The 27588-nt window shown below is 41.6% G+C and overlaps 2 protein-coding genes across 2 annotated transcripts; both read left to right on the top strand.

Moving 5' to 3' along the window:
- The first annotated feature begins 2241 nt into the window (after positions 1-2241).
- PROK1 (prokineticin 1) lies at positions 2242-9307 on the top strand. Its single transcript, XM_035124295.1, has 3 exons — positions 2242-2313; positions 8508-8633; positions 9188-9307. The coding sequence occupies exons 1-3, from the start codon at positions 2242-2244 to the stop codon at positions 9305-9307; spliced, it is 318 nt and encodes a 105-aa protein (XP_034980186.1).
- A 6669-nt stretch (positions 9308-15976) lies between these two features.
- LOC118089401 (embryonic pepsinogen) lies at positions 15977-27205 on the top strand. Its single transcript, XM_035124024.2, has 9 exons — positions 15977-16095; positions 17483-17645; positions 18727-18844; positions 19478-19596; positions 20279-20478; positions 21775-21888; positions 22861-23005; positions 24750-24848; positions 26842-27205. Exons 1-9 carry the CDS (start codon positions 16040-16042, stop codon positions 26977-26979), a joined length of 1152 nt encoding a protein of 383 aa, XP_034979915.2. The 5' UTR covers positions 15977-16039; the 3' UTR covers positions 26980-27205.
- The last annotated feature ends 383 nt before the right edge of the window (positions 27206-27588 follow it).

Raw genomic sequence — 27588 nt, 5'->3', positions numbered from 1 at the left:
TTTGAAATTTGGACCTTTTATCAAAACCTATTTTCCTGTCATTTAACAATACATCATTCACTTGGTGGTACTGCAACCATCCAGTCAAAACCTCTTTTATTTCTTCATATGGTTTTCATTTCCAACCTCTATCTGATTTCATCAAAATCTCCTTGTAGGTGGCCCTCCTCCCCCCCCCCCCATATTTATCTTTTTAACAGTTAACACCTCTACAGGTGAAATCCACCATGGGGGTCTCTCTGGGAATAATATTTCAGGAGGATGTCTTGGAAATATTGGTTCCTCAGAAGAAGAAGGGGTGATGGGTGCAGTGGTGATACTGCTCGATCAAAGCACCCTTTTAGAATGGAGATTGAAAGAGGTGAGCTAGTGGAACCTATCCTGCTCTCTAAGTCTCAGAGCTCTAACAGAACTCCAAGGGATCAAAACACGGGCCAGAGTGGCCATGTGTCGAACTTTAGAAACAACAGCTCTGTCTTTGAAGGGCTGTGTCCAACTTCAAGAGAAAGAGGCATCAGACGGGAGAGCTTCAGGGGCTTTGAAGTTGCCCATCATAAGTCAGCACCGGGACAGCAAACACACAGCAAAAGCCCCCTGGTCACAGTCTTTCCCACTATGGTGAGATGCAGTGCATTTCCAGTTAGATTCTAGTGTTTTCTTTCTGAATTTGAATCTCTATGTATAAATTAATATGTGCTCAGAGCTGTGCCCCATTTTGCCCTTATTGGCTGTTCATAACTAATGTTGAAGTTCAACTGCCAAAGCAGCAGAAATGGGGGAAGGGTGCCATCATTTTGCCCTTCACACCAGGCAGTAAAATGTCTTAGCCTAGCCCTGCTTTGTTGCACCTCTGTATGCAGAAGGCCTCAGATATAGCTCTGGACATCTCCAGTTAAAAGAACCGGGTAGACAGCAATGTAAAATTCCTCTGTTTGAGACCCAAGGAAGCCATTTCTAGAGTAGACATCTATGGGCTAGGAGCTGGTATAAGGTAGATTTCTTTGCTTCTAACCATGTGCCGGCCTCAGTAGAGAATTTGCCTGTTACTTATTGGATAGGACTAGAAGGCTGAGATTCTCTTTCCAGGTACAGAGTTCTCAACCTTTAGCTATGGTGGTGTAACCTACTGCTTATGCCAACTCAGCTACTCCACATCAATTAGTGTGACAAGGGACATGGATGGCGCTGTGGGTTAAACCGCAGAGTCTAGGGCTTGCCGATCAGAAGGTTGGCGGTTCAAATCCCTGCGACGGGGTGAGCTCCCGTTGCTCGGTCCCTGCTCCTGCCAACCTAGCAGTTAGAAAGCATATCAAAGTGCAAGTAGATAAATAGGTACCACTACAGTGGGAAGGTAAACGGCGCTTCCATGTGCTGCTCTGGTTCGCCAGAAGCGGCTTTGTCATGCTGGCCACATGACCTGGAACCCTCGGCCAATAACATGAGATGAGCGCCGCAACCCCAGAGTCGGTCACGACTGGACCTAATGGTCAGGGGTCCCTTTGCCTTTAACCACTGTTGTCTCTGAGGAGACCATGTACTTCTAGTTTATATTCCACCCACTCCTTTCCAAATGCCTAAAGGTGCACAGATGGACATAACACTGGTGATCCATTGTAATGTAATAGTGTGTCAGAGTAGGAACTGGGAGACCAGGGTTCAAATCCCCACTCAGTCAATTCAGTGGGTGACCTTGGGCCAGTCACTGTCTCTCAACCTAACCTACCTCACAGGGTTGTTGTGATGGCAAATGTTTGCCACCTTAAACTCCTTGGAGGACAGTTGAGATATAAAAGTAATGATAATAAATGACAGCAAATTGGTAAATTCATGCAAATGAATAATTAAAGCCACAGGACTTCAACATCTTGTAAATCCACCAACATTACATTAAAAATAAAGCAATCTTAAAAATGATGTGTGATTTAATTCCACGTGCAATAAATCTTTCAAAGCCCCCAGACTGCTGTCAACATCCTTCTCCTCCTGTTTTGCTATGTTATGGATACGAGCCTTATATCGGGGATCATCATAGCAAGTCTCACATCAGTAAAAGAGATTGAATGGGGCTGAGAAGATGTTAAATAGAGAGGCAGGAGAGGGGTGTGTGATCAGCTCTCGTTGAGAACCTAACAAGGCAGGAGGGAGAAGAGGGACTCGTGACACCACAGTGCAGCCGTGACATGAAAGAGAGGCTGTGAAGAGGAGGAAAAAGACAAGGATCTCCTTATTCTTTCAAGCACCATGAAAATAACTATCCAAATCATGTGCATCTTTCTGTTGATAACCTTGTATGAGTGTGCGGTAATCACAGGAGTAAGTTGTTCTTTTCTTTCTACTTTTCTTGTCTGATTCTAATTGTGGCAGAAGGTCTGGCTGGGATGTGTGGAAACTTGTGCCCCATTTGCTAGGAAGATGGGAGCATGTTTTTGGCAAGTGTGGGGCAGAAGCAAACAGGAAGCCTGATCTCCAGAGCAGAGGTCTTCTTGGCAGAAGCCCCAAATCTGCATTTTAAAAACTAAAATTGCTATTATTTAAGGTCATGGCAATACTTACAGTAGCAATTAGAAAGCTGTGTTACCTTCTATTGTCAGCTGATATAAATGGCCATGCTTAATTCAGATTTGGGCTCCACTACTTAGGTCTAACCACTGCACTGGTAAAGTTGATGGGGCAAGCCTGACTGAAACAAGTGAACTGTGATTTGCATGTTAATATGTTTAGAGCCAGGGTGGAAGAAATGAAGGGGTGGCTTTCCTTTTTTAATATGACAGTAAAATTGTTACTTTACCCTTTATTAAGGACATACATCCATTTAATGCAACTTCAGGATTGAAAAGGGGGGGGGACAAATCTCACCCTGCAAAATGACAACAAAAGAAATCAAACATCAAAAGAAATGGACAAGAGTGACACAAGCTATTTGAATTATTTAAGGCTTGCTGTATTTTCAGCTTCACAAAGCTCCAGGTCCTGGAGTCATGGAACTGGGTGCAAATATTTTGCTTGAACTTATATTGAAGTTTTGTGGGGAGGAGGGTGGGGAATTAAAATGTGACCCTAACCCATTTATGTAATGGTTCAAGAGTTTAGTGTGCAAGCTAAATGAATGTCAAATTATTTTTCATCTTAGTTTTTAAAAACAACAATACTGAATTTGACTAGCAATACTGAATAGTAAGAATTGCTTTTTTTGTCTGTGATGCAGAATAGTTCTCTAAAATTTCACTATAAACACAACCTTAATTATAGAAATGCTTTTCTTCCTTGATAGTGCATGGAATCATACTAAATCAATTCAGAGCAAATCTATCAAAATTAACGGACCTAAGTTATGTCCATTACTTTCAGTAGGTCTACTTGAAGTAGAACTAACATTGGATACATTTGAAGAAGTGTGCATGCACACGAAAGCTCATACCAAAATAAAAACTTAGTTGGTCTTTAAGGTGCTACTGAAGGAATTTTTTCTTTTGATTAGATACATTGTTTGCCACTCAGTATTACTGATTCTGTCAAATTTATTTCCAATATAGAATTTCCTACTCAAAATGGTGAGAAAACTCCCCACCCCCAAATGCTGCTATTTCACAACTTAAAGTAGCTTTAAATTGCTTTAAAATGCCTATTATTACCAGAGCTGGTGCAAATTTTATATTTTAAGTATATTTTAACACCTAATTAATACCTCCATGTGTTAATTAAGGCCTTTATAGAAGATTGCAGCAGTTTATTCTGTGTTTAGAAAAATGGCATCTTACCATAGCTGCCAAGTTTTCCCTTTTCTCGCGAGGAAGCCTATTCAGCATAAGGGAAAATCCCTTTAAAAAAGGGATAACTTGGCAGCTATGCATCTTACCATTATTTCTAATGGCAAAGGTAGCCCCAGAGATGTTTCATAAGTCTCAGTATTGCATGTTACACTTCTCATGTGAGAAGAGCACTTGCGTGAGCAGTTATTTCCACACAGCAGCTGATTTCTACATCAGCTCTAAGGCGAAATTCTGTTTGTGGTTGAAGAAGGGCTGTAGGTCCATGGTAGATTGTCTGCTTTGCATGCAGAGGGTTGCAGGTTCAATCCCCAGCATCTCCAGGTATGGCTTGGGAGAAATCTCTGCCTGTCATCCCAGAAAGTAGATGCCAGCCAGTGTTGAGAATACAAAGCCAGATAGAGCAATGGTCTGATGCAATATAAGGCAGCTTCCTATGAAGCTGCTGGGAAATCTCTTTAGAACTGAAGACTGCTTAAGTGTTTAGAAAGCTGCTGTTATATATACAGTATATAAAGATGGCACAGAGGTGGCAGAAAACCCAGCTGATAAAACAGCAACAAAGCATTAATAAGGTGGCTTTCTAAGGCTCAAGGCAGCTTGTGCTAAAACTGATGTAAAAGCACAGCATGGAAAGTAGGCAGGGTAACCACCCAAGCATTTCAACGCATCTATAAGTGAAAATAGTGTATAAAAGCACCATATTATGGGAAATTGCTTTGCAAAAATGTGTAACTATCAGTGGGATTCGCCTAAGGAGCCCCGTCAGTGGAAGCAGATGCAAAGACTTCCACTTCTTCAATGGGCAAAAATATTACGCGGTTTGGAGTAGCCTATTCTTCTGAGAAAAAAATCAGTATTCTTCTGTGAAAAATAAAGTTGCTTCCAAAGATACGGAGCACTTATTTAGATGTGGCATAGATTTTTTGTGATATAAATGCTTTTAACTAAATTAATAAATTCTCTATAAAGTTCTAAAACAAGCAGAACTCAGATCAATCCAAAGTCTGTTTCATCAACACTCCATCACAGTTGTCCTCCCCAGCCCCCCGTCTCAAACAAGGATGAAACTGCCAAACTTCATATTCTAATAACTGGGTTGTGGTAGTTTCATTATTGATGGGTTACTTCCTGTTCCTTAAATAATTCTGATGGCTTCAACGTGATGTCTCATGAATAAGCTTGGCAGAACTTGATTTTTATTTGTGTGGCATTTCCTTGAATGAGACTGATACTTATTTTCCTCATCTTTACTTAATTTAAACTATTTGAATTTTAACAGATGCAGGAAATTGCATTATTACATATTTGTCCTGACTTTTATCTATTTAAATTGTCACAGCTGTGTGAGTGAGTCAGATGGTTTTTGAATGACAGTGGAAGTAAATGTTTTAAAAAGATCAACCCACTTTAAGGCTACATCTATAAACCAATAACCATTTTAAATAATAATAATAATAATAATTATGCAAGGTTATAGCTAGAATGGATCTTATGACATATTATCCAATGGAATGCTCAAGAGCAGGATCCATTATGTTCACCCCATCTTTCAGAGGGTGGAATCCAATGTAGCACTGAGTTTCTCCTCCACTCCTTCTCCACATGCCCCCTAGATCTTTTCAAAGATGTTTCCCCAACCCTCTAGATTTGGGGAGAGTGTAGGGCAGGCACGGGTGTGTGTGTGGAGTTCCCATTACACAAGCGGAAATCATTGTGCCAATGGGACACCAAACACAGTCCAGTGTAATCAATTCATCAGATTTTCATCCTCCAAAAGGAAAAGGAAAACAAGGAGTAGTCAGGTGGGATTGCAGATCAGAGAGAAAAATATTTAGTAAGAGCTGCACCAAAGGCAAATTAGAGATGAACTTGCAGTATCTCCAAATCTGGGAGAGTTGTGTACAGCTATTGACAAAATGAAAAACAACAGAGCCAGCGGACCTGATGGGATACCTGCCAATGTCTTCAAAGTGTGTGGAATTGAACACACAACAACTTCACAAGCTCATCCAAAAAATCTGGGAGAAAGAGATCCCAGCAGGGCCGGCCCTAAGGCAAGGCTGGATGGCGCAATGCGCCAGGGTGCCAGGCTGCCAGGGGGCCCCCCGTGCTGCTGCACCCACCAGACAGCTGCACTGTGAAACAGGGCGGGGGGCGGGCGCCGGAGCGATCTTCGCACCACGGCGCCAGGGCGCCAGATATGCTTAAGACGGCCCTGGATCCCAGCAGACTTCAGGGATGCCAAAATTATCAATTTCTTTTAAAAAGGTGATAGAACGGATTGGAGAAACTATCGAGGCATCTCTTTATTAGCTGCAGCTGGCAACATTCTTAGCAAACTGTCTCTTAACAATATCTAAGGCTACTCTTCCTGAATCCCAAAATGGTTTTAGACCTCCTAGAGGGACAGTGGAATGCTTCAAGAGAGAAAAACCAACCGCTGTATATGGTGTTTATTGACCTGACTAAGGCCTTCGACACTGTAAATAATAATGCCCTGTGGACTGTCCTTCTGAAAATCAGCTGCCCAGATAAATTTGTGAACATCCTTCAGCTCCTCTATGTTAATATAGCAGCAACAATCCTAGATAATAATGGCTCTCAAAATGAACCATTCATAGTGGGATCAGGGGTTAAACAGGGTTGTGTTATCACCCCAATTCTATTTATTATTTTCATTGCCATAATCCTACTTTGTTGAAGGGAAACTTCCCAATGGTGTAGAAATCATATATTGAACAGATGGAAAGTTCTTTAATCTGAGTAGGCTGAAAGCAAAGAGTAAGGTTACCATAACGTCCGTCATAGAGCTTCAGTATGCTGATGACAATGTAGTTTGTGTACACTCAGAGGATGACCTCCAAACTATCCTAAATATTTTTATTGAAGCTTATGAAAAGCTTGGTCTATAGCTCAACATCCAAAAAACCAAAGTGCTGCACCAACAAGCACAAAACAACCCCTCTGCAGCGCCACAAATCCAACTTAGTGGTATAATGTTGGAAAGTGTCAATCACTTCTCCTGCTTGGGCAGTTATCTTTCCACAAGGGCCGACATTGATGCCAAAATCCAGAGCTCTGTAAGTGAAGCTTTCCCCGGATTGAAATGCAGAGTGTTTGAGGACCGTCAACAATCACAGGGAAACCAAAATGCTTGTTTACAAAGCTATTGTACTACCAACCTTACTGTATGCTTTTGAAACATGGACCACTTATAAACGCCATCTCCAACTCCTCGAAAGATTCCATCAATGGTGTCTCCGAATTTTTTTTTACATATCGCTTGGGAAGACAGGCAAACTAATGATTTTTCAACATCAACTTCATTGGACTGGTCATGTTGTTCGGATGCCCGATTATCGTCTTCCAAAGCAGCTACTCTATTCCAAACTTTAAAATGGAAAGCATAATGCTGGTAGTCAACAAAAGAGGGTTAAAGACTGTCTCAAGGCAAATCTTTAAAAATGTAGTATAAACACTGACAATTGGGAAACACTGGCCTGCGAGTGCTCCAATTGGAGAACGGCCTTTACCAAAGGTGTCGTGGACTTTGAAGACACACAAACTCAGGAAGAAATGGAGAAACGTGTTAAGAGGAAGGCACGTTTGGTGAACTCCTGCTCGGAAACCTACATTCCCATTGTGGAAAGACGTGTCAATCCAGAATTAGCCTCCACAGTCACTTACGCACTCACTGTTAAGGATCCATGTTCATGGAAGACAATCTTACTTGGCTCTGAGTGATCACCAAAGAAGAAGCACTGACTTCTGCCTTTTTCATACCACGTTTAGTTTCATGCTACCCAGACAGACCATAAAGTAAAAGATGTCATTGAATGTTGTCATCATCTACACACGAGGTTGGTGGCAACACCAGGCATCCTCGGTCAGCGGCTGGGGATCTAGCACCTTGGCAGGGTCCAACAACGTAAATGCTTGCTTTGGGATGAGACTAGGCCCAGCCATTCACCAATCTTCTTCTGTCCCTGTGACTGGGATTACAGGGTAGCAGCAATAGCAAGGAGTTGGGAAGCCACTTTCTGGATGTTCCCACAATGCCACAGAGAGATGCTACATCAAGGCCTTTGGGGGGAAATAGAAACAATGGGCAGCTCACAGGCACCCACCACAGATTGCTGCAATGCTGTTGCTGTTGTCTCCAGGAGAGGAGCTACTGGAGAAGGCACACTGGGAGGCACTTTATCAGAAAGTCCCTTGTGCTTGGTGCCAGCCTTGTCTAAATGTTACTACTGGTTACAAAAACCTGTGCCCCTATAATCACCACCAACATGGCTACTCTTCCTACTCCGCCAGTGTGGTGTAGTGGTTAAGAGTGGTAGACTCCTAATCTGGGGAGCCGGGTTCGCGTCTCCACTCCTCCACATGCAGCTGCTGGGTGACCTTGGGCTAGTCACACTTCTCTGAAGTCTCTCGGCCCCACCCACCTCACAGGGTGTCTGTTGTGGGGGAGGAAGGAAAAGGAGAATGTTAGCCGCTTTGAGACTCCTTCGGGTAGTGATAAAGCGGGATATCAAATCCAAACTCTTCTTCTTCTTCTTCCGCAATGTCTCCGAGACATTATGGTTTCCTTTCTAGCCTAAAAAGCTCTTCACCAGAGATTGGCACCTTTACATTTCCTAGATACAATCGCATCTCCAGACAAGTCAGTTTGCTACCAGGAATAGTAGTTTCCTCCATGTTGCTAATTCATACTACTGTGGTGTATCTTTCTTCTAGGCCTGTGAAAGGGACCTCCAGTGTGGAGCTGGAACATGCTGCGCCATCAGCTTGTGGCTCCGGGGGCTCCGGATGTGCACGCCATTAGGGCAAGAGGGAGATGAATGCCACCCCATCAGTCATAAGGTATTTGCAAGTGGCCATGGCCCACAAACCAACATCATTTGTTTTAAATGTTCTTAATGACTGCTGATGCACTTTTTGTTTTTTTTACATAGTTGGTCAGATGGAGGGGAGCGCATTTGGACAGGGTGCTGCCATGCTTGAAGGGGTGTGGAATGTCTCTAAGCAGTGGTTGGCTTGTCTGTCTGCTTGTCTTCAGGCATGGAGGCAAGGGCAGAGTGGAGACAGAAGAGGGACAGAAGGAGAGGGACATGATACATCTGATGCGGTTGCTTTCTGTCTGATCTTTGTACATATCTGCTGGCTAGTATTAGAGTCCAATTTGTAGTATTTGTAGATGTCTATTTGTACTCATATTTGCATTTTAGTCCAGTGAATTTGGGATGCAATAGTTAATTGCTTCCACCACTTGAGCCAGATCTGGATGTGGACCTGGGAGTTCTAGCAAAAACACAAAGTAGATTCCACAAGTCTGCCAGCTCTGTTCTAAAGCATTTACCTTGGGTTTCACTGATAGCATATTATTAACATTCTTCATTTTGTGTTTTCTCTGAAAGGTCCCTTTCTTTGGAAAACGGCAACATCATACCTGTCCATGTTTGCCAAACTTCATATGCTCCAAATTCATTGATGGCCGATACCGATGTTCAATAGACTTCAAGAGCATGGACTTTTAATGGAAAGGAAAGCTGCATAGGCCTTCCTACCCTGCAGTGCATAGTAAACACATCCTTGTTTCTTTGACATCCTATGAGAAAAAATCAGTGTCCATTTACACAAGCATTGTCCATTGACTTTAATGGAGTTCAGCAGCCAGTGATTTATCAACACAGAATAATTGTGCTCACAAATGAGTCAGGGGAGATTTTTGAATATAATTGAAAAAAGGTATGGGGAATTGCTGTTTGCACTCCATCCTAAAAAGGCTTTTGATTGGTTGGGTTTGTCTAGAGCAGACTCTCCAACCCTGCGCATGTTTCAGACTACATCTCCCATCAACCTCAGTCACTGGGTTTTTAAGCTTTTCACGTGCCACACTGAGTGTGTGTGGGAAGGAAATCAAATCATATCAGGATTGCAGTGTGGGAGGTTCAAATCTTTCCCCCTATAGATTTCCCCCAATAAAATCTCCTCTGCAACTTCCAGTTGCCCTGTAGGACAAAATCTGTAGGTACGTTCCCCTAGTACTGTGGTCTTGGTTATATTTATTCCTCCTCCTCCATGACTGCTATTAATTTTTTAAGTTCAAAGTCCCATCTAGTTTGGCACTGCCCCAATTTTACGTTATTAAGGCCTGATTAAGTATTATTTTTCTATAGTAATGAATGCCCATGATGGCCAAATAAATCAGGCATAAGGTTCCATGGAGATACAATTTGAAGTAGTTACTTCATGAAAAAGTGCTTGTGTGGGGACATATCTTCCTGCAGCAAGTTTTTCTGCTACTGGGTGCATGACATGCACACTTCTACTGACATATATGGTACTGGAAGAATATAACACTATATATATAGTGTTGTGTTCTTCCAGTACCAGTTTCCAGGCTTCCATAGGCTGCTCTGGACAGACTTTTACTTCTAATCTTAAACACTCTTCCACCTCCCACCCCCAGGAACTCGGCCAGTGGAATTGTTTTTCCTGTTTGTGTAGATACCACCTCACAGATTATTTTAACAATTATTAAAATAAGAAGCCAATCCTTAAAATAAATAAATAAAAGCATTGAAATATTCCTCAGGGGGATGGCTGGAGGGAAAGAGAAAGGCAAGTGATATGGTTGCCACAAGGACTGACCACATCTGCATTCCACACAGCTAGTTCCCACTGGAATCAAGGGGAAAGCCTCACCTTTTATCTTGACTCAGTTTGACAATGTGTACATCCATTGAAAAATGGGCTGAGCGTGAATTCCTAGCAGGCTCACTGCTGAAGATGTGTATATCCGAATCGCAGCCTCAAGAACATTGCTTTGACTGTGGATTGAAGCCCAGAATTATGGGGCCTGAATATGCCATATAACACGGAATGTTTCTCTGTAATGTGTACATTTGTTTCTTTAACCATCAAGTGTTGCTGTATTGTACTTTGAATTCTTTTCCTGCAGTTATTCATAATATTATATATGTATGGAACTTCTGTCTCATTGTGAAATTGTGGTGTTGTTTTTGGAACTCTTTGGCTGGAGCCAGAAGTTCAAAGCCTTTTCATAGATGCTTGAAAAAGAGGCCACTTCTCGTGACACGGGCACTTCTCCTACTTTGGCCACTGATAAATAGGTTTTGCTGTTTTTGTACAGCTTCACAAACCTGTTTCACCAATAGGGAAAAAAAGAAATTGTGTGTACGCACTATGGGAAGAAGACCCTGCAGGAGCAGGCCAATGGCCCATCTAGTCCAACATCCTGTTCTCTCAATGGCCAACCAGATGCTTGTGGGAAGCCTGGCAAGCAGGAATTGACCACTCTTCCCACCTGCATTTCTGAGCAACAGTATTTGGAGGCATACTGTGTCTGTCAGTGGCAGTAGAATATCACCATCATGGCTAGTAGCCATTGGTAGCCTTGTCCTTTATGAATTTGCCTACTGCTGTGCTGGCTGGTCCTGCTATCAGCCCTGTCTGCAATATGGATAAAACTGGGCTGAGATTGAACTAGTCTCTTACCCAGAAGTCTAAGGAGCAGGTAAATGGCCCGTGTGCCTGTGTTTGTGGCCTATAGATATCCCTGTTGTCTATCCCTCTGGCAAGCCTGGGTTCACGTTCCACCCTGTCCTTGCAAGTCTCCATTTTTTCACTCGGCTCTCCATCTGTAAAATGTGAATAATAGTGGTGTTCCTCACATTATCATTTTGAAAGTGACAACTTTGCACATTTTAAATATCATGCAATAACCTGCCCTCCATGTGCCAGACAATGAGAAGTTTGTGCAAGAGGAGTTGACCTGCTAAGTGAATCCATACTTGCCACGTACAACATCCTAAGAAGGTTGCTTTGTAGAAAAGGTGACCTACAGCACCAGAGCTCTTGTCTCATTCTTTGTTTATTCGCTAAGATAAAGTTGGTAACTAATGTGCTTTGACTTATTTAAGCACTTCAGTGTCAAATTCAAATGACCTGTTGCGTCATGACAAGTCATGCACAAATCTAATAAGGGAAATAGGCAATAAATTTGAATTGAGGAAATAGGACAAGAGCATAGGGAGCCCTGTTGGATCAGACCAAATGTTTGTTTAGTCCAAATGCAACAGTATCTTGTACCAAGTTGAAGACTAAAAGTGCGAGGAGAGGGAGGATAATCCCATTGCATGGACAGAAATCCTTGTACTGATGGGACAAGGGATAGGAATATCACCCAGAGTTCTTGTTCTGCAGTTCTGTGAGGGCACTGGCAATGAAAAGTAAGTATTCACCAAACATCAGATCTCAATCCCTAAAATCTGCTGAGATTTAAACAATCTGTCCAGCTGTGGGGCACAGCTGTGCGGGACGAAATACCCTTCTGGTGTTAAGAACGTCAGAGCAGCCCTGCTGAATCAGACCAAAGACCTATTTTTAGTCCAGCATCCTGTTTTTCACAATGACAAACCAGACGCCTATGTGAATCACAAACAGTAGCACTCTCTTGCGCGTGACCCCGTTACTGATATTCATCCGAGTAATTATGTCAACCATAAGCATGTGATAGAATTTTTTTGGAGGCTGTATCACAGAGATGAGCATCATAACTGATAACTCCAGGTAATGTGTAGTCAACAACACTAGTAACCATTGATAGCCAGCCACTTTATCCTCCACGAAGTCATCTAAACTGGTGGCCCTGAGCATACCCTGTGATAGCGAATTTCATAAACTATGCACTTTTTTATCTAGAAACTAAGATAGATTAGAATCACTGTGTTCATTCACAAACATTTAAAAAAGAAGACTCAATCATGTAATATTTGTCACAAAATGCAGTTACAAAATGGCAAGGAGGGGGTCACATGCAATATATAACACTAGTCACTGGAACTCCTGTAACCACATTCCACACTGCAATGAATGTGCTAACAAGAGAAGGGACCTCATTTTCCTATCAACATTGAAGTCTGCAAGTTCTGAAGATGTGATATTATTGCACCAGAAGATCAAATTGAATGGAATATTTGAGAAATGAGAAGCAGTACCACATACTTTGCATTAAAACGGGTCATTCCTACCAATAATGTTTCTGGAGTGCAAACAGATGCTCGTGGAGAACGTCCATCTGACTGGTATACAAAATTAGTTGGAGCCACATCATGGCACAAAAAAATGTCAGTGAGAAACAACCTGTATGAGGCGAATGTTTTGGAGGATGGATGAATAGGTGGAAATGCTTTTTTATGTTACTCTGAAACAACAGGAACATTCAGATACTGGAGGAGCAATGGAGGAATAAAGGTTGGGAGGAGACAGGGCTATATATTTGCATACACTTAAATGAATGAATACAAATATTATTTATTTGTGTAGCAGAAGACATTACAAAAAGCAAAATACATAAAACAGAACAAAATACACCATACAGTTAAAATAATTATTAAAACCAGGCATTCTGTCAGATAAGAGTTTGCTCTCTTGAAGAATGTAGCTTATCTCTACATTTTTTTCTCCTTGAAATTGCTGCTCTAAAGGCAAAACAAGCCACTTTTTCAGAGGTGCAGGGTGACTTTTGTCCTTTCATAATTCTTAGTTTTTCCTGCATTGCCAGTTGACTAATTTTTTTCAGAAGTCTTCTTAAACCTTGTTGTGTTTGAGACAATTGAATAGCACACACTTGAAAGACATTTACCCAGCAGGTTTGGACTTTAACACCTTGGAGGTAGAGCAGAATTCAGGATGTTGTGCAGAAGCTCATCACAGGACATTCAGATTCGGTGCAAATCCATGAGAAAGAATTGGATCGCATATACCCTAACACACACATAGAGACACAAGTAGCACTGTGGTCTAAACCACTGAGCCTCTTGGGCTTGCTGATCAGAAGGTTGGCGGTTTGAATCCCCGCGACGGGGTGAGCTCCCATTGCTCTGTCCCAGCTTCTACCAACCTACCAGCACAAGTAGATAAATAGGTACTACTGTGGCGGGAAGGTAAACAGTGTTCTGTCATGCCAGAAAGCAGTTTAGTCATGCTGGCCACATGATCTGGAAAGCTGTCTCCATGCAAACCCTGGCTCGCTCAGCCTGAAAAGCAAGATGAGCGCTGCAACCCCATAGTCGCCTTTGACTGGACTTAGGCATCCTGGGGTCCTTTACCTTCACCTTTTACCTAACACGCACCTGCAAAGGTATTGAGAAGCTTATCTCATTCCAGTTTGAGCAGCTTATCAAATTTCCATTAGACTGCTTAGTCCAATAGCAGTGTTAAATATGTACATTTGTTATTAATAAGACATCAAAGTGATTGTGCTCAAATATATGTGTTGAGGACCTCAGACAAGAGTAGTAAATTTGTTCTTTGGACATACAATGCCTGTAAATATACCCATCAAGGGCATGAGAACATTGGCTGATATAATGTAGGTGGACTAATAGCTTGGATCTGTATAAGGGAGCTTTCTCTGTTCCTAATTCACTGGCTGCCTCTACCCCTTCCATTTTGCCCCTGTAAATTTGCTGCCGTCACAGGAGATGTCAGAAGGTACAAATTTCACTGTGTGGAGGAAATTACACCTTTTTCCTGTTTTGTTTTCACTGCTGTACTTTTCCACAACGTCTTCTGATGAACCCAGTAACCCATCATTCCAGTATAGCACCCTTAAGGAAATGATGAAAATAAGATTGATTCATTTCCTTTTGTGCAATTTCAGGTCCTTTCTGGCAACCCCTTATTATTATTATTATTATTATGCATTTATGATATTTGTGCTCATGTGCTATTGAGGTGGTCACATGTGGTCATGATTTTAATTATGTTTGCACATGAAAAATTTCTGGAGTGTCACAGTGCTTCATTTGCAAGCAGTACATATTCTGAAATCACACACACACACACACACACACACACACACACACACACACACACACCACCACCACCACCACCACTAATGCACCATTGTTGTGTCAATACACCTGCAAGAATAGATGGCACCACATTTTCTTGTGTTTTTTGTCCCTTTCATTTTTCAGTCTTTTTTTATAGCAAAAACTATTTTTACTGCCCATATGGTTCTCATGGTTCATCTAGCAGCTAAGTAAAAAGGAAATGCAATCAACATTTGTTGTTGTTGTTGAGTCGTTTAGTCGTGTCCGACTCTTCGTGACCCCATGGACCATAGCACACCAGACACTCCTGTCTTGCACTGCCTCCCGCAGTTTGGTCAAACTCATGTTCGTAGCTTCGAGAACACTGTCCAACCATCTCGTCCTCTGTGGTCCCCTTCTCCTAGTGCCCTCCATCTTTCCCAGCATCAGGGTCTTTTCCAGGGACTCTTCTCTTCTCACTCAAATATCACAGTGCAATGCACAACATATAAATAGAAAATGACAACACAAAATATGTAATAAATCAAAATCAAATCAAATCAAATCAATAACCCTCCTCCCTGTAATGACCTGATCTTAAGTGTCATCAAGTATATGAAACATTTCATGGTTGAGGACTGGAGCGCAGAATGTATGTTTTGTGTGTGTTGCCCTTCTTGCATTTGGGTCGCCTGCCTTTTCCCTGTGGCAGAAGGCAAGGCGTGTTATGGTACTCCCTACTGTGGAAAGTGTTGGGAGAGGGGTCAGAAGCAAAACCAGCTACGGCTATGCTCTTGAGTTCTTAATGTTTTGATAATGTAAACGTTCTAAGTTTTGTACCAAATTTGTATATATTTTACTAAATGACATTGTATACATTGCAGCAGCCTTTGGCTATAAGCAACAAACTTGATACCATACCATGCCATACCAACATGAGTCTGACCAAACTGTGGGAGGCAGTGGAAGACAGGAGTGCCTGGCGTGCTCTGTTCCATGGTGTCACGAAGTGTTGGACATGAATAAACAACAACAACAACATTTCAATGAAGGGTGGTATACAAATTTAAATGATAAAAATACACTATTTAATACAGAGTGAGACCATTGGTCCCTCTAGTTCAGCATAGCCTGTCATCAGTTTTCCAAAATTTCAGACAGGAGATGAAACCAGAATGCATTGCAACACATTCACTGACTTCATTGATATTTATATTTACACTATGCTGGACGTATAACTTCCGCTTTCATTGTGTTTACAAAGCAAGGTGACTGATTACTTCTCGTTTCCAAGAATGGGCGGGACTTTCTGTGATGAAATATGATCTTTAGATGATGGTGGGCACTTCTCAAGCAGCTATAAAATAACAGAGTTTCCCCAACAAGCACCAGAAAAACTAGAGCAGCCCCCACTGGACAAGCAGGATGAAGTACCTTGCAGTACTCTTCACCATTGTTGCTCTCGCCGAATGTCTCGTTAAGTAAGTTATCGTTTTGTTGCTGATATTTACTCTTCTGACAGCTATACTTTCTGATTAACTAATGAAGAGGAGAGGGACTGTGAATTATGACTTCAAATCTTATAGAATTTTTCAGATATATACATATATATAAACACATACACACAGCTGAGAGGAGATCAGTAAATGCAAAATGGTCCTCTGGCAGCAATTACAAGGGTAGAAACACATAAGGTAAAGGTAAAGGGACCCCTGACAATTAAGTCGAGTCACGAATGACTCTGGGGTTGCGGCACTCATTTCATTTTAAAGACCTAGGGAGCTGGCGTTTGTCCGCTTCCGCAGACAGTTTTTCCAGGTCATGTGGCCAGCATGACTAAGCCACTTCTGGCGAAACCAGAGCAGCGCACGGAAACACCATCTACCTTCCCGCCGGAGTGGTACCTATTTATCTACTTGCAAGGTGTGCTTTCGAACTTCTAGGTTGGCAGGAGCTGGGACCGAACAACGGGAGCTCACCCCGTCACAGGGATTCGAACCACTGACCTTTTGATCGGCAAGCACAGTGGTTTAACCCACAGTGCCTCACTGAAAAAAGCATGGCTAACATCTAATTTGAGATGGAACAATATTTTGGGGCATTTGTGTGTGTGCTTTTTTTAGCCCAATAGGTCTCCTTGCCTTCAGTAGCGCAGTAACAGGATGATGATCAGCACCTGACGCTCACCACAGCATGTCCGAAGTGACTAGAGAAAGTGGAATGGTCATAATGTTCTTTGTAATCAATTGAAGGCACAACAGCACACCTTAAAGTGCTGCTGACACTACTTGAAACAAACGGAGTCTAAAAAATGGGCTGCAAAGAATTCATTTTATGTCCTTAGATTAATTCAGCTATCTTCCTTAAATTAATTGAGAGATGAAGCAGATTAACATCATTGTCATGTATCACAGCAGGAGCTGGGATCCTAGCGCTCCATATGTTGCTGGACTCGAACCCCCACCATCCCTGACTAGTTGGTTGGGGCTGATGGGACATGGAGTTCAACAACCTCTGGAAATCCCCACTGGCTTCTTTGCCCTGCATTAAAGCTGTTCAAATCCCATCCATGTCTATGGAAAAGATGCATGAATGAATGTGTGCAAGATTATAGGCTATATTACTATTTCTTGATGCTAAAAAAAGACTTTGATTGCATTGAGTGGGTGCGAACTTTCAGTTCAATTTCCTAAGTACCCCCCCTTTTTTTAGTAGCTTAGATCTAGTAGTTAAGGGAGTTTAGATGAGGTGGTGATATTAAACCTATTATTATGTTTGGAGTTATGGAGTGGAAAGACAGGTTGCAAAATCAGCAAATTTTAGGGAGACAGAAAATCCAAACCAAGCATTTTGTTTCTTATGTTCCAGGATCCCCTTGCAGAGAGGGACAAAAGTAAGAGACACTCTCAAGGAGAAAAATCTGCTGGACAATCTTCTTCAGAAACACCATTATGACATTGGTACAAAATACAACTCAGCTTTTTCCAAGGCTGCCCTGGTGGCTGATGAACCACTTCTGAACTCCTTGGATGTGAGTTGATGCTTTGCTCTTAGCAATTTGCTGTGCTGCGGAACATTTCCCCAAAGTTTTCATGATGCTCAGTTGAGATACTTCTTCATATTTCTCCTGACACCCAGAGGTTATCAACATAATACAGTGGTACCTCGGGTTACAAACACTTCGGGTTGCAAACTCCGCTAACCTGGAAGTAGTACTACGGGTTGCGAACTTTGCCCCAGGATGACAACGAAAATTGCGTGCTGGCGGTGCAGCGGCAGTGGGGGCTCCATTAACAAAAGCATGCCTCAGGTTAAGAACAGTTTCGGGTTAAGAACGGACCTCCGAAATGAATTAAGTTTGTAACCTGAGGTACCACTGTATGTTGGATGCATTTAGCACTTAGATTTACAGTGATTACCTTGCATATCTGTGAGAAAGTAAAATGTTCAAAAGCCTAAAAAGAAGGAAAGTTTTACAAATTGTGTTTGTTTTATGAATTAACAGACTGAATACTATGGAACAATCTACATTGGAACCCCACCACAGAAGTTCACTGTACACATTTTCAATGTACACATTTTCAATTATAACAAAAAGAAAAACATTTCACAAATCAATCAACAGTAATTGTGACACTTTGAATCTCGACTTCCCTCCCCCTTTTCCTGTGGTACCTTAAAAAAAAAACATCTTTCCCTGCATACCCCAAATTGTCTCAATCTATTCTTTTTTAAAAAAATCTATATTATAAAATATTATATATTTTAGAAACTGCAGGTTTTTACAATAGCACTTATTTGTTATGCACAGAAGTTATTTGAAGAGTGGGGGAATTGTCAGTTCTTCTGCTGTATTTCTCCTGTTTGTGAGTTACGTTAAAGCACATGCCGCTTTTACATTATGTCATTTATTATTTGTTTATTTGAACAATTCCCTTTTCACATTATCCCACTTTTGACAGGAAATAAATTTCTCCTTTCTAACTATTTTTTTTAAAATGTAGCACTTAGATTTACAGTGATTACCTTGCATATCTGTGAAAAAGTAAAATGTTCAAAAGCCTAAAAAGAAGGAAAGTTTTACAAATTGTGTTTGTTTTATGAATTAACAGACTGAATACTATGGAACAATCTACATTGGAACCCCACCACAGAAGTTCACTGTTGTGTTTGACACTGGATCATCCAATCTCTGGGTACCCTCTGTCTATTGCAGTAGTCCAGCATGCCGTAAGTAACTGACTATAAAAAAAAGTCTTCAAGCATGACACTCTGATATTAAAAATGGGCTGGGAGGGCCTATGAAGTGGTGTAAAAGGAATGGATTCATTATTTCATAATCCAGCATTGATTGCAGACTCAGGTCATAATTCTATTTATCTATGAGTAAGGTTGATTGAACTCAGTGAGGCCAACTTCTAAATAAATATGTGTGGAATTGAATGTGGGCTTGCAACCCTATACCCACTTACCTGGGAGTAAGCTCCTTCAGATTCAATTATGGGGCATGCTTCTGAGTAAACTTGCGTAAAACTTTACTCCAAATCATGTGGACTTGGTTTTGCAAAACTTAATTCCCATTTTTTTGTCCACAATTATTTTTAGTAATGTATACAAAAACGAAAATGCTAAAAAGAATGTGCTTTTTTGAATATATGAGTTTTTCTGCTGCCAGTTTTATTTCACTTTTCCTGTTAGTAGACTAACAAAATCCCTAAGATTTACTAGATATGTTCCAAATGCCCTACACTTTAAATTGTTCCAACAGTTTTCTTCAAGCAACCAAATTTATGCTGTAGTCTTATATCTATGATTAAAAGCCGTTTTTACGTTAATTAAACACTCTTTTCTTTTTATGTTTAGGAAAGCACCAGAGGTTTAACCCATCTTGGTCTTCTACTTTTCAAAGCACTCAACAGACCATATCCATTCAGTATGGGACAGGAAGCATGGAAGGCTACTTGGGATATGATACAGTCAAGGTAATTCAACTCAGTTCAGTTGCATTACATGAGTACAGCACAAACTGAGAAGACAATGTTATTGTTATAGGCTTCTCTAGAACCAGTGCAATTCAGTCTGCTTGAATGCTGGAACTGGAAAGCAGCTTTTCCTCTAAAGATGTGTAGAAGGATGCACATCAAGTAATTCAGAACAAACCATCTCTTATCCAAATAGTGTAAATTTTAATGGCCATTTTGAGAATCAGAGCCGTGCGATATTAAAGCTGGAGTCCTTAAGTCATAGGATCCTAAAGTAAATTTCAGTGAAAGAGATGGGACTTCCTTCTGAATTAACAGATGGAAGAAGAGGATGCAAGCATGTTAAACAGAAACAAACATTGATGAACAAATATAAGACACATACTCTGACAAAAGGGAAGACTCCCAAATGAGGGCTACATAGGAGGACGTTATTGATTCACGTACAAAATGTAAAGACACAGTTGGCCTTATAAAGAAGTTTCATCTTCAAGAAAAAAGCAAGTTTAAAAGAGCCACTACTTGCTCTGCACCTTTTTACAGATTAACCCTGTTCTATGGTTAAAAGAAAAAGAAATAAACCCTACCGGGTTTAGTTTGCTTGCATACATCACTAGTAAAAGCCTGCTCTGTAGATCACAGCTTGACATAAAAGTAAAGGTCTACTCTGTTTCTCTCCTAGGTATCCGGTCTTTCCGTTTCAGATCAGCCATTTGGCTTGAGCAGCAGTGAGCCAGGCATCATATTTCTCTATTCTAAGTTTGATGGGATCCTGGGCTTAGGCTACCCAAACATTGCTGTTGATGAAGTGACTCCAGTCTTTGATAACATGGTGGAACAAGGCTTAGTTCAGCAAAACCTGTTTTCTGTTTATCTCACCCGGTAAATAGTATTTTTTAAATCTCTTGGAAATATTATTTGTTTTGTATAGATGGGAGGAATCATGTACCTGATCTGAAATGGCTTGTCTATTGGCTATTGCTCTGGCTGTTGTATTGTAAAACAGGCTGGCCTACCCTGTACTCTAAGTAAGATGGCTGCCACTGTGCTGCCCTTGCATTGGTATAAGGCAGGGACCCCAAAAGGTGATTGGCAGAAGGGTTTGAAAGCCCCACTGAATTGGCCAGGGGGCTGAGCCCCTCCAGAGGTGAATGATCTATTGTAGTCAAGGCCACTTGATGAAGAAGGAAAGGTCCATCCAGTTTTCTAGGACGTAACAGCTGACTGCACCCTCTTGCTTGTTGTGCCTTGAGAGCAGGGCTTTGCTATGAAGAGAGGGGCCAAGCTCAGGTAAGCTAAGTGTTAATGTAGAAGAGAGGGAGGTAGACAGAGTTGAGCAGGGAGAGAAGAGGCTTCTAATTCATTTACTATTCTATAATTTGTGAAAATAGAATAGAATAATTAATTAAGTACTATGTCATCAGTAGAGTTAATATCCCTTTTGATTTCAATTGAACCACCTTGATATCCCTGTAAAAACATTAATGGAGTCTTTGCTCCAAATCACAAACTTACCCCATCCAGAATAACTGGAGGGCATTCTTGCAAAGATAATTTCACCTATTTCTGAGGTAGAGGAGTCAACAAAAAGTGTCAATATTTCCCCCTCACCATGTGTATAATATGCAGCCCAGTTCTATATATGTCAGCTTAGAAGTCAGTGCTACTCATGAGTTAGTGTGCACAGGACTGAAGTCTTGTGAAAGGAAGACTGCAATCTTCCAGGTGGTGACAATTCTAGTTCTTGTCCTCTTTCTGGCTGAGAACTATAAGGGCAACACTGAGACCAATGACAAACTTAGTTGGTCTCTAGGGTGCTACTGGAAAGAATTTTTTTATTTTGTTTCGACAGACACTATGGAGGAGGAAACTGAAAAATATTATGAGATTATGAAGGGGGAAATCAGTTTGTGATATACAGACCAGAGTTGCCAATATTATGATGTACTTGACAAGACTGGAGAAATGTATTAACAGAATATGCCTTTCGAAATACGCTAACCACCAATAGATACTTATTCATTGTGAGATATTATACACCTTCTCTCTCTCTCGTTCTCTCTTAATGGGAATTGGGACAGAGGTACAGAAATAAGTGACATTCACATTTTAAATGTGCAGTTTATCTTATTCTGAATGAATGGATTGCCAATAGCACACCATATATTTTTGTTTCAGAGAAGCAAGTGGGAGCATGGTCATTTTTGGTGGAGTTGATCACTCTTACTTTACTGGTCCTATTAACTGGATTCCTGTCACTCAGGAAGGTTATTGGCAGATTGCAGTGGACAGGTAAGCAGAAATTCCTGCTGCTACTATTACTATTACTACAGAAGTACAAAAATACAGAAGTGCAGAAAGAAAGGAAGAAATAGAGGACAGTGAGATGTGAATACTAATGTTCAGTTTACTTTGTACAGTATTTGCTAGCTGGCAGTTAGGTTGAATTGACTAGTTATTATCTAATTATATAGAATCCTCATTAACAGCACTTTTACAGAGTGTATGAAGACAGGTCCCTGCCCAGAATAGCTTGCAAACTATAGTTCCTGTGGTCTTATTGCCTTCTACAATTTCCAATGATGTAATATTGGCTAACACAGGAGAGAATGTTTCCTTAATGAGAATGGATAGCTACCTTAAGGCAGTTACCACATCCTGCTATCCATGTTATTGTAAGTTCATGTTTGGGGGAAGGTCCATTGAAGAAGAAGAAGAAGAAGAAGAAGAAGAAGAAGAAGAAGAAGAAGAAGAAGAAGAAGAAGAAGAAGAAGAAGAGGAGGAGGAGGAGGAGGAGGAGGAGGAGGAGGAGGAGTTTGGATTTGATATCCCACTTTATCACTACCCAAAGGAGTCTCAAAGCAGCTAACATTCTCCTTTCCCTTCCTCCCCCACAACAAACACTCTGTGAGGTGAGTGGGGCCGAGAGACTTCAGAGAAGTGTGACTAGCCCAAGGTCACCCAGCAGCTGCATGTGGAGGAGCGGAGACGCGAACCCGGTTCACCAGATTACGAGTCCACCACTCTTAACCACTACACCACACTGGCTCTCATTGCTCAGTGGCAGAGCATTTTTATTTTGCATGCAAAAGGTTACAGGTTCAATAACTTCAAGTAAGGCTAGGAGGAAGCCTTATCTGAAACACTGATGAGCCCCTGGTAGTCAGCTTGGAGTTTACTCAGTGAGATGGACTAATGGTCTGATTCTGTATATGTCAGTTTTGTATGTTCCATGTCTGAATCTAATGATTTCCAATTTCTCAGCATTCTAGTGAATGGTCAGACAATTGCCTGCAGTGGTGGCTGTCAAGCAATTGTTGACACTGGGACGTCCCTCTTGGCTGGTCCGGGATATGAAATTAGCAAACTCCAAAATGCCATTGGAGCTACCGCAGCACAGTATGGGCAGGTAAGATTTATTCTCCCACACCAATTCTCTTCACTTTGCGGCATCCACAATCAATACTCAAATCTTTAGCCAGAGTTTGGATTTCAGATATGCGCAACATAAGATGGTTAGGTTTAGACTTGATCCCAGTTTCCTCCTGGACTACAGCTGCTGGCATCTCAGTCCCATGCTTCATGTTTCTTCATGATACTGCAGAAGCAAACAAATGTGCACAAGCATAAGGAAATGCGGCGTGTAAGACTGGAGTGGTAACATCCCTTGTGAGCATGTATAAAGGATGCAGAAGGAAGAGACAACGGCAATGGTAGGAAAAGGAAACAAGCTGAGGTTTGGCTGAGCCAGGGTGACATCCAGGGAAAGAAACAGCTCCAGTGGGCCTAATACTGAATTCTGAAGAAGTGTGCATGCACACGAAAGCTCATACCAAAATAAAAACTTAGTTGGTCTTTAAGGTGCTACTGAAGGAATTTTTTTATTTGAATTCACAAAGTTAGCTGAAAAGATGGCACTCATTCGGAAAGGCTTGTTGACTCTTGGTAAATTGCCCTCTGTTGTTAGATCCTGATGTAATGAGAGGATGATCTGTGAAATCTTCTATCTGACTGACTGGAATTTCACATGTTTCCTTGCCGTTATCATATGATAAGGGTAACCTGAGAATGTCCCATGAGTTTATTGGACTGTTGTGTGTGCTTGGGGCTGCCTGGATATCCTTTGCTCTATGCAGAGTTCTGAGAAGGGTTTACAATTTTTTATATTGTAATTTTTTTTTTACATTTTACACCTTTTATAGTTGTGTAGAAGAGGGATTTTCAGTAGGTGTAAGCTAGCATGACAGGCTAAGTCTTCTGACATTCACAAGAGCAGGGGCAGGCAATCTAAGGCCCAATCGCCTTCTCAATCTGGCCCGTGGACAGTCTGGGAATCGGCGTGTTTTTACATGAGCAGAATGTGTCCTTTTATTTAAAATGCACCTCTGGGTTATTTGTGGGGCCTGCCTGGTATTTTAACATGAGTAGAATGTGTGCTTTTATTTAAAATGCATCTTTGGGTTATTTGTGGGGCATAGGAATTTGTTCATTCCCCCCCCCCAAATAGAGTCCGGCCCACCACATGATCTGAGGGATGGTGGACCGGCCCACGGCTGAAAAAGGTTGCTGACCCCTGCACAAGAGCCCTGTTCAATTCTGCATCTGACCACACTACCCGCAGAGAGAGAAAAAGAGGGACACCTTACTGTCATTAATTTGTACTATTGTCTCTCTTCAAAATACCCTGACTGGTAATTGTGAAAAGGGGTCCTTTCCCTCAAACAGTGTTCTTCAGCACAGAGCATACCTAGGCATTCATTACTTCAGCATGCAAATAGCTCCACCTTCAGAATTAGGAACTGAGACTCAGGCCAGAGTTCAAAATGCAGTGCTGTATTATCTGAATTGGTTGGGGCACACATGGTTGTATGTATGAAGATTAGATGAGAAGTTTTAGGTTGCTTTACTTGTAGTCTTCAGTGAGTTGCTTTGCTTTTATGTCACAATGTTCCGCTCAGGCCTGTGGGTTATACCAGATGCTTATCTGAGTGAAGTCCAGAAGTTTCAGAGTTTCACTTCAAGTGGAAGGTTTGGTTTCCTGAGGCAGACTTTTTTTTTGGGGGGGGGGAGACTACTACATTTCTTGAGCAAACCTGAGGTTTGCCTGTTCATTTCCTTCAGAATAACTCAACACTCCTCCTTATCTTTTTCAGTATGACATCGACTGCAGTAACCTCCCCGATATGCCTGATGTTGTTTTTGTAATCAACGGAATCCAGTATCCTCTCACCCCTTCAGCCTATACTAATCAGGTACAAAACAGATTCAGAATTGTATTTACTCATCACGACTGTGCAGGTTCAAAAGGGTTTGGGGGTTTATCAGCAGGGCAAAATCTTTATGAACAAATGGGCTGCAAACCAGAAAAAAGGAAATAAATCTTTGGGAAGAAATATTATTAGATATACAGACACTGTCAGAAGAGCTGGGTTGATACCTGTGTATCTCACACACAAAAATGGTCAACCCAGGTACAGAAGATGGCTCGGTCCTGTCAAGGATCAAGAGACTCTCCAACAACATCGTTTCATGACTGTTAATATTGCATCTCTGACCACAGACGATTCCCATCCTGGAAAGGTGCCCCATTAACGTGGAAGACCTGGGTGCCCGATTGTTCCCAGGAGGACTCACACTACACCTGCCACCAAAAATAGCCTCCTGAGATCAAGCTATAAATACAGTGCTCAAGTGCTACAAGTTATTTGTTTTCCTGTTGCAGAGATGGCAGAATGTGGAAATATGCTCTGTTTTTCTCCCCTTCTTTCCCCTTATCAGATATTGTGCAATCCAGAGAATTTCAAAATCTCACTCCCTGCATTATCCTATTCCCCAATGCATCAAATTTAACCTCGGAAACACAATGCAAGAGAAAGGGCCTCTTTGCACCCGCTGCCCCTGACTGCTCCATCCGTAATAGCTCCTCTATTTCCACACCAAGGGCTTGAAGGCAAAGCGTTGCCCTAAAGCATTGATAGGAAACCTGTGGCCTTCCCAATGAGGTGTGACCCCAGCTCCCATCACCTCTGACCATTGGTCATGCTGTCTGGGGTTGATGGGAGTTGGGAGTCTAACAACATCTGAGAGCCACAATTTCCCCACTCCATCCTAAAGGGGGGGGGAAATAACCTAGATACAGCAGCAACATAACATAATACGAACCCTAGCATACAATATGTTTTCAATATAGGATGCCTGGCAGATTGATTCTATGATTGTGCTGTGCCAGGTAATTGTCACTTGCATTGACTTGAATCCTGTCCTTTGATGTAGCAGAGGCAGGTGGGAGGAAGCAAGTAGCATTTAATAGAATCATAGAATTGGAAGCAACCCCCAAGGGTCATCTAGTCCAACCCCCTGCAATGCAGGAATCAATGCTTTTTTTTCTTGGGCCCTCCACTGACTCCACAAGGAAGGGTCGTAGCTCACTGCTAGAGCATCTACATCGCATGCTAAAGGCCCCAGGTTCAATTTGTGGCATCTTCCATTTGTGGCATCTCCGAAACCCTGAAGAATTGCTACCAGTCAGTGTATACAATAATAGGTTGGATGAACCAATGGTCTGTCTCAGTATAAGGCAGCTCCCTATCTTCCTATGACTTCAATGGAAGTATTCCCCCCCCCCCTTTAGATAACTTCTTTTGCGGGCATATTGTCACATTCTGTTGTCATCCAACTAAGCTCTTCTCCCTATCAAGTGCCCTCCCCCCCCCTTGTGGTGGTGGTGGTGTCAGCCAGGAATAAGGTTAATGTCAGTGCAGCAGTGCAAATTCGCCACACTGACATGACCGTTTCCCTACACAAATTTCAAGGATAGGATTGCATTTCCATTCAATGACTGTTTTCAACAGAGCAGAACAAAAGCAATGTCAGAATCATAGCTGCCAAGTTATCCCTTTTTTTAAGGGATTTTCCATTATGCTGAATAGGCTTCCTCGCGAGAAAAGGGAAAACTTGGCAGCTATGGTCAGAATCATGATTTCCTATAACTTTTAAATACTATCCTTTGCTTATTTGAATTGATTAGGATATTGAATTATTTCTTGATAGAGTGAATACATAATGTGAACCATTCTCTCTTGTTGAATTTGCATTATTTCTCTCCATTTCTTTTGAGACTTTTTCAGAGAATAGCCTGCAGCTTCCTTTTTTAAATGTTGAAATGTTACCCTATGCATTTTTACCTAGATGGGTATTTATGTAGAATAACCCCTATCTGATGGCTGTCCTTTTCTTCCCTTCTAGGTGACGCAAGCAGGTTGCACTAGCGGTTTCCAAAACACATCTGGGGACCTCTGGATCCTAGGAGATGTGTTCATCCGGGAATACTACAGTATTTTTGACCGGGAGAACAACCAAGTTGGACTGGCAAAGGCAGTCTAGAATAATTGTGCTTTTAAACAACAGCGCGGGCTGTAATTGCTCATCTAATCAACTTACTCAGATTGCATCTTAACTTCATAGCTATTTATTTGAGCAAATAGCAGCAACTCCAGTTATGTACTTTTAAAAGTAATTACTATCTAATGTCTTTAAATAACCTGCAGATGATAGCACTGTTATGCCATATACAATCTGAAAATGGTGAATTTCAAATTAATAAACTGTCCTAAAGTGAAGTTTTTTTGTTAGCGATTTCTGTGCAAAGTGCAAAAGCCTAGCGTTAATGTGAGTCGGGGTGCCAACTTGAATAAAATATGGGGGGCAGGTAAACCCCACCCTGCATAATCAATCATATGATGCAGTGTGCACACACTATTTGAATAGCAATGCCCATTAATTTTTTGGGGGGGGCTCAAATATTTTATTGGGGGACCAAAGGGACCCCGGTGCCTAGGAGTTGGCCCCTATGATATGAGTGAAGTTGGGGTGCCATTTCAAAGGTCAGCAAGCAGAGCAGGGGAGGGAAAAGGCACGGGCCAAGGACCCACTCTAAGAATCACTCCAGTGCAAGTTATAAGGAGGAAAAAAACACATCAATATACTTTATTT

Source organism: Zootoca vivipara, chromosome 7 (assembly GCF_963506605.1).
Source record: "Zootoca vivipara chromosome 7, rZooViv1.1, whole genome shotgun sequence".
In the NCBI taxonomy this organism is placed as follows: domain Eukaryota; kingdom Metazoa; phylum Chordata; class Lepidosauria; order Squamata; family Lacertidae; genus Zootoca; species Zootoca vivipara.
The sequence above is the reverse complement of the archived record's forward strand: the minus strand, read 5'-3'. Positions and strand labels throughout refer to the sequence as shown.